The 17,542-nt window shown below is 47.8% G+C and overlaps 1 protein-coding gene across 4 annotated transcripts in view; it reads left to right on the forward strand.

Annotated features, from left to right (window-relative positions):
* LOC139531480 (nuclear receptor coactivator 2-like) overlaps window positions 1-17,542 on the forward strand; it is a 192,283-nt gene that overhangs the window by 112,068 nt on the left and 62,673 nt on the right. For all 4 annotated transcript variants that reach the window (XM_071327957.1, XM_071327959.1, XM_071327960.1 and 1 more), the window contains 5 exons: window positions 2,052-2,229; window positions 6,434-6,616; window positions 11,843-11,944; window positions 12,646-12,786; window positions 16,519-16,666. In XM_071327957.1, the coding sequence (XP_071184058.1) occupies window positions 2,052-2,229; window positions 6,434-6,616; window positions 11,843-11,944; window positions 12,646-12,786; window positions 16,519-16,666 (752 nt within the window). The remainder of the gene's footprint in view (window positions 1-2,051; window positions 2,230-6,433; window positions 6,617-11,842; window positions 11,945-12,645; window positions 12,787-16,518; window positions 16,667-17,542) is intronic.

A 17,542-nucleotide genomic window follows, 5' to 3' on the forward strand; every position in this document is an offset into this window, starting at 1 on the left:
CTCTCTCAGCCCCATCAGACCATATCTCCTCTCTCAGCCCCATCAGACCATATCTCCTCTCTCAGCCCCATCAGGCCATATCTCCTCTCTCAGCCCCATCAGGCCATATCTCCTCTCTCAGCCCCATCAGACCATATCTCCTCTCTCAGCCCCATCAGACCATATCTCCTCTCTCAGCCCCATCAGGCCATATCTCCTCTCTCAGCCCCATCAGGCCATATCTCCTCTCTCAGCCCCATCAGGCCATATCTCCTCTCTCAGCCCCATCAGGCCATATCTCCTCTCTCAGCCCCATCAGACCATATCTCCTCTCTCAGCCCCATCAGACCTTAGGGCTGGGGTGGGCTGCATAATCACATTAGTGGAAACCCTGACTGTTCTCAGGGCAGGTTGTAGTTAGATATGTGTGAGTTGTGTCTGGATTATTTAGTTGTTGTTTTTAGCTAACCCTAACCTTAACCTTTATTGTCCTAACCTGCCATGTTAATTCTCCTAACCTGCTAGGAAAAGTAATTTAACCTGCAGCCCTGCCCTGAGTATCCACGAATGTGATGCAGCGTCTGGACGAGGGGCTGTCTGTCACTGTTTCTATTGAATAGTACTGGGTTGAATGTTCCCTCTTCAAATATCAACGTTTGTCACATGCCTTTTCTAACGTTTTATTTTGCAATGGTACCTTGGAGAAATGCAGTCAGAAAGATCTGCATAGCAGATGACCAAACTATGGGTCCTGGTCGATAGTAGTCCACTTTAAAGGGAATAGGGTGTGTTTTGGGACTCGGCCCGTGTTGTATTGGGACTCGGCCCGTGTTGTATTGGGACTCGGCCCGTGTTGTATTGGTACTCGGCCCGTGTTGTATTGGGACTCGGCCCGCGTTGTATTGGGACTCGGCCCGCGTTGTATTGGGACTCGGCCCGCGTTGTATTGGGACTCGGCCCGCGTTGTATTGGGACTCGGCCCGCGTTGTATTGGGACTCGGCCCGCGTTGTATTGGGACTCGGCCCGCGTTGTATTGGGACTCGGCCCGCGTTGTATTGGGACTCGGCCCGTGTTGTATTGGGACTCGGCCCGTGTTGTATTGGGAATCGGCCCGTGTTGTATTGGGACTCGGCCCGTGTTGTATTGGGACTCGGCCCGTGTTGTATTGGGACTCGGCCCGTGTTGTATTGGGACTCGGCCCGTGTTGTATTGGGACTCGGCCCGTGTTGTATTGGGACTCGGCCCGTGTTGTATTGGGACTCGGCCCGTGTTGTATTGGGACTCGGCCCGTGTTGTATTGGGACTCGGCCCGTGTTGTATTGATACCCGGCCCGTGTTGTATTGGGACTCGGCCCGTGTTGTATTGATACTCGGCCCGTGTTGTATTGGGACTCGGCCCGTGTTGTATTGATACCCGGCCCGTGTTGTATTGATACTCCGCCCGTGTTGTATTGATACCCGGCCCGTGTTGTATTGATACCCGGCCCGTGTTGTATTGATACCCGGCCCGTGTTGTATTGATACCCGGCCCGTGTTGTATTGATACCCGGCCCGTGCTGTATTGATACCCGGCCCGTGCTGTATTGATACCCGGCCCGTGCTGTATTGATACCCGGCCCGTGTTGTATTGATACCCGGCCCGTGTTGTATTGATACCCGGCCCGTGTTGTATTGATACCCGGCCCGTGTTGTATTGATACCCGGCCCGTGTTGTATTGATACCTGCCCCGTGTTGTATTGCTACTTTAAAAGAACCTGCTTAATTCAGAGACAATTGGAAAAAGTTGTGCATTGGAGTTTTATGAAGATTTGTCTTCTAGAAGTAATTATAATATCTACGGCGCTTAACTCTCTCCCTCGGTCTCTTGTTGTCAAACAGAAACGACTGTATAAACTTAACCTCTGTCTCTCTCTCTCTCTCTCTCTCTCTCTCTCTCTCTCTCTCTCTCTCTCTCTCTCTCTCTCTCTCTCTCTCTCTCTCTCTCTCTCTCTCTCTCTGTCTCTGTCTCTGTCTGTCTCTCTCTCTCTCTCTCTCTCTCTGTCTCTCTCTCTCTCTCTGCCTCTCTCCCAGGCCCTGGATGGATTTTTCTTCGTGGTAAATATGGAGGGTAACATAGTGTTTGTGTCTGAGAACGTGACCCAGTACCTGCTGTATAACCAGGAGGAGCTGATGAACACCAGCGTCTACAGCGTCCTGCACGTAGGAGACCACGCTGAGTTCATCAAGAACCTGCTGCCCAAGAGCCTGGGTGAGTAACTCGCCATCTCTCTCTTTCTCTATCCTTCCATCTCTCTGTCTCTCTATCCCTCCATCTCTCTCTCTATCCCTCCATCTCTCTCTCTCTCTCTCCATCTCTCTCTCTCTCTCTATCCCTCCATCTCTCTATCCCTCCATCTCTCTCTCTCTCTCTATCCCTCCATCTCTCTCTCTGTCTCTCTATCCCTCCATCTCTCTTCTGTAACTGTTTTTCTTTTCTCCTTGACTATATCTTTCTCTCTCCTCATTTCCTCCTCTCTTCCCCCTGAGAGGAAGGCAGGTATTGGCTAATGTTCGTCAGCGCCCCAGCCTGCCGGAGCGCAGTGTAATGGCTCACTCTCACTACTCTGATTGCACTCTAGGCTCTATCAGATCCAGGTCATCTCTCTTGCTCGCTCTCTCACTCAATTCAAGGGTCTATCTCTTTCTCTCTCTGTCTTTCTCTCTCGGTCTCTCTTGCTCTCTGTCTCCCCCCCATTCCTTTCTTCAGATCAAATCAAATCAAATCAAATTTTATTAGTCACATACACATGGTTAGCAGATGTTAATGCGAGTGTAGCGAAATGCTTGTGCTTCTAGTTCCGACAATGCAGTAATAACAACAAGTAATCGAACCTAACAATTCCACAACTACTACCTTATACACACAAGTGTAAAGGGATAAAGAATATGTACATAAAGATATATGAATGAGTGATGGTACAGAACGGCATAGGCAAGATGCAGTAGATGGTATAGAGTACGGTATATACATATGAGATGAGTACTGTAGGGTATGTAAACATTATATTAAGTGGCATTGTTTAAAGTGGCTAGTGGTACATTTTTACATAATTTCCATCAATTCCCATTTTTAAAGTGGCTGGAGTTGAGTCAGTATGTTGGCAGCGGCCGCTAAATGTTAGTGGTGGCTGTTTAACAGTCTGATGGCCTTGAGATAGAAGCTGTTTTTCAGTCTCTCGGTCCCTGCTTTGATGCACCTGTACTGACCTCGCCTTCTGGATGATAGCGGGGTGAACAGGCAGTGGCTTGGGTGGTTGTTGTCCTTGATGATCTTTATGTATTCGGTCATGTTTCCGGTCACCTTGCCCTGGTTAAAAGCAGCGGTTCGCGCTTTCAGTTTCACGCGAATGCTGCCGTCAATCCACGGTTTCTGGTTTGGGAATGTTTTAATCGTTGCTGTGGGTACGACATCGTCAATGCACTTCCTAATGAACTCGCTCACCGAATCAGCATATTCGTCCATGTTGTTGTTGGACGCGATGCGGAACATATTCCAATCCGCGTGATCGAAGCAGTCTTGAAGCGTGGAATCAGATTGGTCGGACCAGCGTTGAACAGACCTGAGCGCGGGAGCTTGTTGTTTTAGTTTCTGTTTGTAGGCTGGAATCAACAAAATGGAGTCGTGGTCAGCTTTTCCGAAAGGGGGGCGGGGGAGGGCCTTATATGCGTCGCGGAAGTTAGTATAACAATGATCTAGGGTTTTTCCAGCCCTGGTAGCACAATCGATATGCTGATAGAATTTAGGGAGTTTTGTTTTTAGATTAGCCTTGTTAAAATCCCCAGCTACGATGAATGCAGCATCAGGGTGTGTGGTTTCCAGTTTACAAAGAGTCAGATAAAGTTCGTTCAGGGCCATCGATGTGTCTGCTTGGGGGGGAATATATACGGCTGTGATTATGATTGAAGAGAATTCCCTTGGTAGGTAATGCGGTCGACATTTGATTGTGAGGAGTTCTAGATCAGGTGAACAGAATGACTTGAGTTCCTGTGTGTTGTTATGATGATCACACCACGTCTCGTTAATCATAAGGCATACCCCCCCGCCCCTCTTCTTACCAGAAAGATGTTTGTTTCTGTCGGCGCGATGCATGAAGAAACCAGCTGGCTGCACCGACTCCGTTAGCGTCTCTTGAGTTAGCCATGTTTCCGTGAAGCAGAGCACGTTGCAATCCCTGATGTCTCTCTGGAATGCTACCCGTGCTCGGATTTCATCAACCTTATTGTCAAGAGACTGGACATTGGCGAGTAGTATGCTAGGGAGTGGAGCGCGATGTGCCCGTCTCCGAAGCCTGACCACGAGACCGCCTCGTTTGCCCCTTTTACGGCGTCGCACAGGGTCGCCGGCTGGGATCAGATCCATTGTATTGGGTGGAAGGCAAAACACTGGATCCGTTTCGGGAAAGTCATATTCCTGGTAGGAACGATGATGAGTTGACGTTAATCGTATATTCAGTAGTTCCTCCCGACTGTATGTAATGAAACCTAAGATTACCTGGGGTACCGATGTAAGAAATAACACATAAAAAAACAAAATACTGCATATTTTCCAAGGAACGCGAAGCGAGGCGGCCATCTCGGTCGGCGCCGGAAGTAGTGCATGTCAAGCTCCTGTCAGTAGCTCTCTAGATTGAAGTCTGGTCTTTACTCTCTGTTTTACGTTCCAAATGGCAGCCCTTGGTCCCTATGTAGTGTGTTGATTTGACAACAGTGGAGTCCTATACCAGTGGAGCCCTATACCAGTGGAGCCCTATACCAGTGGAGCCCTATACCAGTGGAGCCCTATACCAGTGGAGTCCTATACCAGTGGAGTCCTATACCTCCTATACCAGTGGAGTCCTATACCTCCTATACCAGTGGAGTCCTATACCTCCTATACCAGTGGAGTCCTATACCAGTGGAGTCCTATACCTCCTATACCAGTGGAGCCCTATACCAGTGGAGCCCTATACCAGTGGAGCCCTATACCAGTGGAGCCCTATACCAGTGGAGCCCTATACCAGTGGAGCCCTATACCAGTGGAGTCCTATACCAGTGGAGTCCTATACCTCCTATACCACTGGAGTCCTATACCAGTGGAGTCCTATACCAGTGGAGTCCTATACCGGTGGAGTCCTATACCAGTGGAGTCCTATACCAGTGGAGTCCTATACCGGTGGAGTCCTATACCAGTGGAGTCCTATACCGGTGGAGTCCTATACCGGTGGAGTCCTATACCAGTGGAGTCCTATACCTCCTATACCAGTGGAGTCCTATACCTCCTATACCAGTGGAGTCCTATACCAGTGGAGTCCTATACCAGTGGAGTCCTATACCAGTGGAGTCCTATACCGGTGGAGTCCTATACCGGTGGAGTCCTATACCGGTGGAGTCCTATACCGGTGGAGCCCTATACCGGTGGAGCCCTATACCAGTGGAGCCCTATACCAGTGGAGCCCTATACCTCCTATACCAGTGGAGCCCTATACCAGTGGAGCCCTATACCAGTGGAGCCCTATACCAGTGGAGCCCTATACCAGTGGAGCCCTATACCAGTGGAGCCCTATACCGGTGGAGCCCTATACCGGTGGAGCCCTATACCGGTGGAGTCCTATACCGGTGGAGCCCTATACCAGTGGAGTCCTATACCAGTGGAGTCCTATATAGAGAACAGGCTGCTGTTTGAGACTCAGCCTGTGTGTATCACGTGGACGTCTCTAAGCCGTCTGGGTGGCAGGCGTAGCAGAATAGAGCACCCTGGGAAGGGGGAAATGTTCTTCAGTGTTGGGCTGTGCTGTGGCCCAGATTCACAGATTATCAATGTCCCCCCTATCCTCCATGCCGCTGAATGAGATCATGAACAGATGGGGGAGTGTGTGTGAGAGAGAGGAGAGGGGTTTGGGTATTCTCAAGGTCTTTTATACATAGTGGTCCTTTAACACCTTCCTCTGTCTCCTTCAGTGTGTTTTATACATAGTGGTCCTTTAACACCTTCCTCTGTCTCCTTCAGTGTGTTTTATACATAGTGGTCCTTTAACACCTGCCTCTGTCTCCTTCAGTGTGTTTTATACATAGTGGTCCTTTAACACCTTCCTCTGTCTCCTTCAGTGTGTTTTATACATAGTGGTCCTTTAAGACCTTCCTCTGTCTCCTTCAGTGTGTTTTTCATCTTCATTTGACCCAAAAGCAGAAATAGGCTAATATTGGTAACAATTCCTCTGTCTCTCTCTCTCTCTCTCTCTCTCTCTCTCTCTCTCTCTCTCTCTCTCTCTCTCTCTCTCTCTCTCTCTCTCTCTCTCTCTCTCTCTCTCTCTCTCCCCCCCCCCCCCCTACATCACTCCCTCCCTCCCTCCTCTACATCCATCCCTCTCTCCCCTCTACATCCCTCCCCCCTCTACATCCCTCCCTCCTCTACATCCCTCCCTCTCTCCCTGTAGTGAACGGGGTGCCGTGGTCCAGTGAAGGTCCCAGGAGGAACAGTCACACGTTTAACTGTCGTATGCTGGTCAACCCTCACAGTGACAACCAGGACGAGACCAACGACCACCAGGGACAGAAATATGAAACCATGCAGTGTTTCGCTGTCTCCCAACCCAAGAGCATCAAGGAGGAGGCAGAAGGTATGGAGGGGGAGAGGGAGGGGGAGGGAGGGGAGAGAGGGAGGGAGAGGAAGAGAAGAGGGGAGGGAGATTCACTGTAAACCCAAGATCATCAAGGAGAAGGTGGGGAGGGAGGAGAGGGAGGAGAGGGAGGGAGGGAGGAGGAGAGGGAGGGAGGTTTGGTGCGTTGAGAATATAATCAGAAACACTGTTAGAATGTTTTGCAGTTGACTGCCATAGCCCCAAATTTAAAAAAAAAAGTTAACATTGGCTGTCCTAAACCCTAGCTATTGCTACTTTGGCCTGCTACGGTTGGCATCCTACTTTGGCCTGCTAGCTGGAGTGACCTAGGGTTCTAGGATCTGTCTATAGTGTGTGTCCTAAGCCCTAGTTACTTTTCCAATGACTCTCCTCTGGCTAGCTTCAGCTTCCAACCTGGCTAGCTTCCGCTTCCAACCTGGCTAGCTTCAGCTTCCAACCTGGCTAGCTTCCGCTTCCAACCTGGCTAGCTTCAGCTTCCAACCTGGCTAGCTTCAGCTTCCAACCTGGCTAGCTTCCGCTTCCAACCTGGCTAGCTTCCGCTTCCAACCTGGCTAGCTTCCGCTTCCAACCTGGCTAGCTTCCGCTTCCAACCTGGCTAGCTTCCGCTTCCAACCTGGCTAGCTTCAGCTTCCAACCTGGCTAGCTTCCGCTTCCAACCTGGCTAGCTTCCGCTTCCAACCTGGCTAGCTTCCGCTTCCAACCTGGCTAGCTTCTGCTTCCAACCTGGCTAGCTTCCGCTTCCAACCTGGCTAGCTTCAGCTTCCAACCTGGCTAGCTTCAGCTTCCAACCTGGCTAGCTTCCGCTTCCAACCTGGCTAGCTTCAGCTTCCAACCTGGCTAGCTTCCGCTTCCAACCTGGCTAGCTTCAGCTTCCAACCTGGCTAGCTTCAGTCTGTTATTTATCAATATATATATGCAGCTTCCTCTACTGGGCTGTGTGTGTGTGTGTGTGTGTGTGTGTGTATGTGTGTTTGTGTGTGTGTGTGGGGGGGGTGTAGTCAGGGGTGTATCTCAATAGTTTACAGTGGCTTCCTCCCCTTGTCTCTCTTTGGCTTTAGTTTCAATAGTCTACTAGTTTCCTCTTCTCCTTCACCTGCACAGATCTGGGTAGCTAGTTATCGCCTTCATCCCAAATGGCACCCTTTCCCTATGTAGTGCACTACCCTCTGAGATGGGCCTAAATAGCTCTCATCAAAAGTATTGCGCTGTAGGGAATAGGGTGTCAGTTGGGACACGGCCGTCTTGTCAGTGCTGATTAAGGAAATGAGAAAAAGTTCTGCCTCCTATTCCCTATATCAAGTCTATTCAAGTCTTCCCCTACGAGGTCCGGACTGACGGACTTTTATTCTGTTCTACCTGATATTTAATTGCACCCACCTGGTGTTCCAGGTATAAATCAGTCCCTGATTAGAGATATATATGTGTGTGTGTATATTATATGTATGTATTTATTTTTATTTTTTTATGTATATACATTTGAACTGGTTTTGAGTGAGGGCACTATAGAGGGCAGCAGGTAACCTAGAGGTTAAAGCGTTGTGTCAGACACCAAAAGGTCGCAGGTTCGAATCTCTGAGCTGTGCTCCTAATTGCTACAGGGTTGATCATGGCAGTCCCTGGCTGTGACCCCACTCTCCGAGGGGGTCTCAGGGAGAGTTGGGACATGCAACAAAAATAAAAATATTTCCAATTCACACATGCCTATAATAGACACTGGTACTTGTGTGTGAAACAGGACAAATGTAAACTCCCACTTAGTTATTATTCTAGTTCTTATGCCTCCTGTAGCTACTGTAGCCTGTTCCAGTTGTCAGGAGGACTAATCAATTACTGCAGGAATGTGTGTGCTGAGCAATCTTGCCAGGCAGGAAGAAAGGGAGGAAGACAGGGAAAGAGAGATGGTTAGAGAGGGAGGAAGACTGGGAAAGAGCGAGGGGTAGAGAGGGAGGAAGACTGGGAAAGAGAGAGGGGTAGAGAGGGAGGAAGACAGGGAAAGAGCATGGGGTAGAGAGGGAGGAAGACAGGGAAAGAGAGAGGGGTAGAGAGGGAGGAAGACAGGGAAAGAGAGAGGGGTAGAGAGGGAGGAAGACAGGGAAAGAGCGAGGGGTAGAGAGGGAGGAAGACAGGGAAAGAGCGAGGGGTAGAGAGGGAGGAAGACAGGGAAAGAGAGGGAAGAAGACAGGGAAAGAGAGAGGGGGGGATAGATGGAGAGAGAGAAGCACAAAAACTTCTGCAGTTCTGTCACACGCTGGGTCTGTACATAGTCAATGGTAGGCTTCGAGGACACTCCTATGGTAGGTACACCGATACCTCGTCAGTAGTACTTTATCACTGACCTTGACCCAGAGTCTCTCAGCGTTCAGTCAGCCCACTGACACCCCTATGAGATCACAGCAAAACCAGTCTACTTGAACAGAGCTATACTCAATCATGAGGCATCAAAGCCAAAGGAACTGAATAATGTTAAGAAATGCTATAGATGGAAGGAAAGTAGTGTGGAAACTTACCAAAAAAACAATTAGACAACAAATTCAATCCCTTTTAGACAACTTCCTGGACAAAACGTTTCACTGTAATAGTAAAGGTGTAAACTTGGCAGTAGGAAGCCTAAACACAGTATATTTGATCTTTCAGGCTCCCTATCAAATCTAAAAATGTCAACTGGACAACCTAAGAAAATACAATGACAAATGGTTTGTTGAAGAATACAAAAACCGAAGAAAATATTGAGAAATATATCCAAGCAAAAACATAGAGACTCAGAAAAGTCTACAGCTTCACTATGGTGAAGCACTAAAACAATACAGAAATACACTACGGAAAAAGCAGGAACCTGCACAACAGAAATCAGTTCAATGTATTAAAGAATCCATAGAATCGAACCACTTCTGGGAAAATTGGAAAACACTAAACAAACAACAACAACACAAAGAGTTATCTATCCAAAACGGAGATGTGTGGATAAACCACTTCTCCAATCTTTTTGGCCCTATAGCAAAGAACAAACATTAAAAACATATACATGATCAAATACAAATCTTAGAATCAAGTTTTATAGACTACCAGAACCCACTGGATTCTCCAATTACATTCAATGAGCTACATGACAAAATTCAAACCCTCCAACCCAAAAAGGCCTGTGGTGTTGATGGTATCCTAAATGAAATGATAAAATACATACCACAAATTCCAATTGGCTATACCTAAACTCTTTAACATCATCCTCAGCTCTGGCATGTTCCCCAATATTTGGAACCAAGGACTGATCACCCCAATCCACAAAAGCGGAGACAAATTTGACCCCAATAACTACCGTGGGATTTGCGTCAACAGCAACCTTGGGAAAATCCTCTGCAGACTTTCCTCAGTGAAAACAATGTACTGAGCAAATGTCAAATTGACTTTTTACCAAATTACCGTACGACAGACCACGTATTCACCCTGCACACCCTAATTGACAAACAAGCAAACCAAAACAAAGGCAAATTCTACTCATGCTTTGTTGATTTCAAATAAGCTTTTGACTCAATTTGGCACGAGGGTCTGCTATACAAATTTATGAAAATAGTTTTGGGGGGAAAATACATATTGTATTGGATATGCCCCAAACCAAACTTTTTATTCAGGACAAAAAGATAATTGCTTTGACACATTTTTTGCAGTATTACTTTAGTGCCTTGTTGCAAACAGGATACATGTTTTGGAATATGTTTATTCTGTACAGGCTTCCTTCGTTTCACTCTGTCAGTTAAGTTAGTATTGTGGAGTAACTACAATGTCGATTCATCCTCAGTTTTCTCCTATCACAGCCATTAAACTCTGGTGACTCTCTTAAAGTCACCATTGGCCAGATAGTGAAATCCCTGAGCGGTTTCCTTCCTCTCTGGCAACTGAGTTTCCTCATTTGAAGGAGTGTCTGTTGTTTTGATTCCTGGCCTTTTTCTTAAAAATCACAACTTGATGTCGATGGCCCAGTTGATACTGTATTCCCAAAGAATGTTTAGTGACTCATGTAGACCTTGATCTGTTGGTGACAGTAGGACAAGGTCATCTGGGTAGAGCAGGAATCTGACCTCCTCATCTTTGAGGGTTGCAGATGGGTCCAACAACACTGGTAGTTTGTTGATGTAGACGTTGAACAGGGTTGGACTTAAAACTGCACCCTTGTCTCACCCCTCGTGCTTTTACAAAAACACTGTTTTATTGTGCCGTTTAATGCTACATTTGTTATTCCAGTAAATAGATTTTATGATGTCATTCACTCCCCCCCCCCCCCCCCCCCGCCCCAACGCCGCTGTGGAGGGTTTTGTAATATAATCCATCATGCCATATGGAATCAGAAGCATTCTGATAATTAACAGACCATGCTAATACTTTCCTTCTGCTTTCCTGATGAACATGCTGGTTTATTAGTGTGTGTAATGTATGTATGTGGTCTGTTCTGTGTTTGGGTAGTAAGCCTATTTTTTTTATTTTTTTTCTCTCTCTCTCTCTCTCTCTCTCTCTCTCTCACTCACTCACTCACTCACTCACTCACTCACTCACTCACTCACTCACTCACTCACTCACTCACTCACTCACTCACTCACTCACTCACTCACTCTACTCTATCCCTCTCTCTCCCCTCCTCTCTCTCCCCTCCCTCTCTCTCTCTCTCTACTCACTCTACTCTCCCTCTCTCCCCCTCCTGTCTCTCTCCCCCTCCTGTCTCTACTCCCCCCTCCTGTCTCTACTCCCCCCTCCTCTCTCTCTCCCCCCTCCTGTCTCTCTCCCCCCTCCTGTCTCTCTCCCCCCTCCTGTCTCTCTCCCCCCTCCTGTCTCTCTCCCCCTCCTGTCTCTCTCCCCCTCCTGTCTCTCTCCCCTCTCCTGTCTCTCTCCCCCCTCCTCTCTCTCTCTCCCCCTCCTGTCTCTCTCTCCCCCTCCTGTCTCTCTCTCCCCCTCCTGTCTCTCTCTCCCCCTCCTGTCTCTCTCTCCCCTCCTGTCTCTCTCTCCCCCTCCTCTCTCTCTCTCCCCCTCCTCTCTCTCTCTCTTCCCCTCCTGTCTCTCTCTCCCCCTCCTGTCTCTCACCCCCCTCATGTCTCTACTCCCCCCTCATGTCTCTACTCCCCCCTCATGTCTCTACTCCCCCCTCCTGTCTCTCTCCCCCTCCTGTCTCTCTCCCCCCTCCTGTCTCTACTCCCCCCTCCTCTCTCTCTCCCCCTCTAGACTTCCAGTCATGTCTGATATGTGTGGCTCGCAGGATGCCCATGAAGGAGCGGCCCGTTCTGCCCACGCACGAGAGCTTCACCACCCGTCAGGACCTGCAAGGTAACCAATCACAGCACTACGATCATACCACCTGTCTGGCATTAACCAATCACACAGCCACAGAATTATGACCAAGGCAGTCCACCAGACAGTTCTTAATCAATCAGAAAACAATCTATAAATGATCAGACGGACTGGAACCAATTGCAGAACAGTCTTTAATGACTAGGTAGGGAGATAGCCAATGACAGAGCAAGTTTCTCAGGTTGTCACTGTCAAGAGAGAACCATTTATAGAGACCTGGCTTCCAGCTGTATGCCACCCCACTCCCAGCCTGGGCAGTGCCCAAGCACCAGCTACTGTTTCTGTTAACACACATGCTTCTGAACATAAAGAACCTCTAACTCTATATCAAACCGTTAACACTGATTATATAGTACTGGATAGATGCCCCACCCCCCCACTCACACACACACACTTTGTAATGTGCTCCTCTTTCAACTGGCTGTGAGGTAAAATATAAAGTCATTGTTGCATCACCAACCTGTCTGTCTGTCTGGCTCCTACCTGCCACTGATGTGTGAACAGTATATACACACACACACACACACATTTGTGATCAGTTGCCTGGCTCTCTCTCTCTCTCTCTCTCTCTCTCTCTCTCTCTCTCTCTCTCTCTCTCTCTCTCTCTCTCTCTCTCTCTCTCTCTCTCTCTCTCTGTCTCTCTGTCTCTCTGTCTCTCTCTCTCTCTCCGCCCCTAGGTAAGATCACGTCACTAGACACCAGTCTTCTGAGAGCCTCTATGAAGCCTGGCTGGGAAGATCTGGTGAGGAGAAGCATCCAGAGGTTTCACCTACAGAACGACGGAGAGATGTCCTTCGCCAAGAGACACCAACAAGAGGGTGAGACTACCAGACAAGGCCTGTATCATCTTAGACTACCAGACAAGGCCTGTATCATCTTAGACTACCAGACAAGGCCTGTATCATCTTAGACTACCAGACAAGGCCTGTATCATCTTAGACTACCAGACAAGGCCTGTATCATCTTAGACTACCAGACAAGGCCTGTATCATCTTAGACTACCAGACAAGGCCTGTATCATCTTAGACTACCAGACAAGGCCTGTATCATCTTAGACTACCTGACAAGGCCTGTATCATCTTAGACTACCAGACCAGGCCTGTATCATCTTAGACTACCTGACAAGGCCTGTATCATCTTAGACTACCAGACAAGGCCTGTATCATCTTAGACTACCTGACAAGGCCTGTATCATCTTAGACTACCTGACAAGGCCTGTATCATCTTAGACTACCAGACAAGGCCTGTATCATCTTAGACTACCAGACAAGGCCTGTATCATCTTAGACTACCAGACAAGGCCTGTATCATCTTAGACTACCAGACAAGGCCTGTATCATCTTAGACTACCTGACAAGGCCTGTATCATCTTAGACTACCAGACCAGGCCTGTATCATCTTAGACTACCTGACAAGGCCTGTATCATCTTAGACTACCAGACCAGGCCTGTATCATCTTAGACTACCTGACAAGGCCTGTATCATCTTAGACTACCTGACGAGGCCTGTATCATCTTAGACAAGGCCTATATTATCTTAGACTACCAGACAAGGCCTGTATCATCTTAGACTACCTGACGAGGCCTGTATCATCTTAGACTACCAGACAAGGCCTGTATTATCTTAGACAAGGCCTATATTATCTTAGACAAGGCCTATATTATCTTAGACAAGGCCTATATTATCTTAGACAAGGCCTATATTATCTTAGACAAGGCCTATATTATCTTAGACAAGGCCTGTATCATCTTAGACAAGGCCTGTATCATCTTAGACTACCAGACAAGGCCTGTATCATCTTAGACAAGGCCTATATTATCTTAGACAAGGCCTATATTATCTTAGACAAGGCCTATATTATCTTAGACAAGGCCTATATTATCTTAGACAAGGCCTATATCATCTTAGACAAGGCCTGTATCATCTTAGACTACCTGACAAGGCCTGTATCATCTTAGACAAGGCCTGTATCATCTTAGACTACCAGACAAGGCCTGTATCATCTTAGACTCCCTGACGAGGCCTGTATCATCTTAGACTACCTGACAAGGCCTGTATCCTCTTAGACTCCCTGACGAGGCCTGTATCATCTTAGACTACCTGACAAGGCCTGTATCCTCTTAGACTCCCTGACGAGGCCTGTATCATCTTAGACTACCTGACAAGGCCTATATCATCTTAGACTACCAGACAAGGCCTGTATCATCTTAGACAAGGCCTATATCCTCTTAGACTACCAGACAAGGCCTGTATCATCTTAGACTACCTGACAAGGCCTGTATCATCTTAGACAAGGCCTGTATCATCTTAGACTACCAGACAAGGCCTGTATCATCTTAGACTACCAGACAAGGCCTGTATCATCTTAGACTACCAGACAAGGCCTGTATCATCTTAGACTACCAGACAAGGCCTGTATCATCTTAGACTACCAGACAAGGCCTGTATCATCTTAGACTACCAGACAAGGCCTGTATCATCTTAGACTACCAGACAAGGCCTGTATCATCTTAGACAAGGCCTGTATTATCTTAGACTACCTGACAAGGCCTGTATCATCTTAGACTACCAGACAAGGCATGTATCATCTTAGACAAGGCCTGTATTATCTTAGACTACCTGACAAGGCCTGTATCATCTTAGACTACCAGACAAGGCCTGTATCATCTTAGACAAGGCCTGTATTATCTTAGACTACCTGACAAGGCCTGTATCATCTTAGACTACCAGACAAGGCCTGTATCATCTTAGACTACCAGACAAGGCCTGTATCATCTTAGACAAGGCCTGTATTATCTTAGACTACCTGACAAGGCCTGTATCATCTTAGACTACCAGACAAGGCCTGTATCATCTTAGACTACCAGACAAGGCCTGTATCATCTTAGACAAGGCCTGTATCATCTTAGACTACCTGACAAGGCCTGTATCATCTTAGACTACCAGACAAGGCCTGTATCATCTTAGACAAGGCCTGTATCATCTTAGACTACCAGACAAGGCCTGTATCATCTTAGACTACCAGACAAGGCCTGTATCATCTTAGACTACCTGACAAGGCCTATATCATCTTAGACTACCAGACAAGGCCTGTATCATCTTAGACTACCAGACAAGGCCTGTATCATCTTAGACTACCAGACAAGGCCTGTATCATCTTAGACTACCAGACGAGGCCTGTATCATCTTAGACTACCAGACGAGGCCTGTATCATCTTAGACTACCAGACAAGGCCTGTATCATCTTAGACTACCAGACAAGGCCTATATCCTCTTAGACTACCAGACAAGGCCTATATCCTCTTAGACTACCAGACAAGGCCTGTATCATCTTAGACAAGGCCTGTATCATCTTAGACTACCTGACGAGGCCTGTATCATCTTAGACTACCAGACAAGGCCTGTATCATCTTAGACTACCAGACAAGGCCTGTATCATCTTAGACTACCTGACAAGGCCTATATCATCTTAGACTACCAGACAAGGCCTGTATCATCTTAGACTACCAGACAAGGCCTGTATCATCTTAGACTACCAGACAAGGCCTGTATCATCTTAGACTACCAGACGAGGCCTGTATCATCTTAGACTACCAGACGAGGCCTGTATCATCTTAGACTACCAGACAAGGCCTGTATCATCTTAGACTACCAGACAAGGCCTATATCCTCTTAGACTACCAGACAAGGCCTATATCCTCTTAGACTACCAGACAAGGCCTGTATCATCTTAGACTACCTGACAAGGCCTGTATCCTCTTAGACTCCCTGACGAGGCCTGTATCATCTTAGACTACCTGACAAGGCCTATATCATCTTAGACAAGGCCTATATCCTCTTAGACTACCAGACAAGGCCTGTATCATCTTAGACTACCAGACAAGGCCTGTATCATCTTAGACAAGGCCTATATCCTCTTAGACTACCAGACAAGGCCTGTATCATCTTAGACTACCTGACAAGGCCTGTATCATCTTAGACAAGGCCTGTATCATCTTAGACTACCAGACAAGGCCTGTATCATCTTAGACTACCTGACAAGGCCTGTATCATCTTAGACTACCAGACAAGGCCTGTATCATCTTAGACTACCAGACAAGGCCTGTATCATCTTAGACTACCAGACAAGGCCTATATCATCTTAGACTTCCAGACAAGGCCTGTATCATCTTAGACTACCAGACAAGGCCTATATCATCTTAGACTACCAGACAAGGCCTGTATCATCTTAGACTACCAGACAAGGCCTGTATCATCTTAGACGAGGCCTGTATCATCTTAGACTACCAGACAAGGCCTGTATCATCTTAGACTACCAGACAAGGCCTGTATCATCTTAGACTCCCAGACAAGGCCTGTATCATCTTAGACTACCAGACAAGGCCTGTATCATCTTAGAGAATTACAACACATCATGTTGATTTCATGGATGCATCCAAAGCAGTTACGTTTCTCCAGCCCCATCCCTCAGCTGTGCCGGGGGGCCTGCTTTGTTGTTTGACTCCCAGCATGCCTCTAACTCTCCCTCGCCGCTGTGCGTCTCTCTGCAGTGTTGCGTCACGGCCAGGCATTCAGCCCCATCTACAGGTTCTCTCTGTCGGACGGGACCATCGTGTCGGCTCACACCAAGAGCAAGCTGGTCCGCTCCCCTGCCACCAACGAACCCCAGCTCTACATGTCTCTACACCTGCTACAGAGGTACGTACCCTGACCTCTGACCCCTGACCTCTGACCCCTAACCCCAGCTCTACATGTCTCTACACCTGCTACAGAGGTACGTTCCCTGACCCCTAGCCCCTGACCCCTAACCCCAGCTCTACATGTCTCTACACCTGCTACAGAGGTACGTTCCCTGACCCCTAACCCCTGACCCCTAGCCCCAGCTCTACACCTGCTACAGAGGTACGTACCCTGACCCCTAACCCCTGACCCCTAACCCCAGCTCTACACCTGCTACAGAGGAATGTTCCCTGACCCCTAACCCCAGCTCTACATGTCTCTACACCTGCTACAGAGGTACGTTCCCTGACCTCTGACCCCTAACCCCTGACCCCTAACCCCAGCTCTACATGTCTCTAGTGGTTAACATTAGGGTTTCAGGGTGTAACCAGAGAGTGGTTAACATTAGGGGTTCAGGGTGTAACCAGAGAGTGGTTAACATTAGGGGTTCAGGGTGTAACCAGAGTGGTTAACATTAGGGGTTCAGGGTGTAACCAGAGTGGTTAATATTAGGGTTTCAGGGTGTAACCAGAGAGTGGTTAACATTAGGGGTTCAGGGTGTAACCAGAGAGTGGTTAACATTAGGGTTTCAGGGTGTAACCAGAGAGTGGTTAACATTAGGGGTTCAGGGTGTAACCAGAGAGTGGTTAACATTAGGGTTTCAGGGTGTAACCAGAGAGTGGTTAACATTAGGGTTTCAGGGTGTAACCAGAGAGTGGTTAACATTAGGGGTTTCAGGGTGTAACCAGAGAGTGGTTAATATTAGGGTTTCAGGGTGTAACCAGAGAGTGGTTAACATTAGGGTTTCAGGGTGTAACCAGAGAGTGGTTAACATTAGGGGTTCAGGGTGTAACC

This window comes from Salvelinus alpinus, chromosome 10 (assembly GCF_045679555.1).
Source record: "Salvelinus alpinus chromosome 10, SLU_Salpinus.1, whole genome shotgun sequence".
In the NCBI taxonomy this organism is placed as follows: domain Eukaryota; kingdom Metazoa; phylum Chordata; class Actinopteri; order Salmoniformes; family Salmonidae; genus Salvelinus; species Salvelinus alpinus.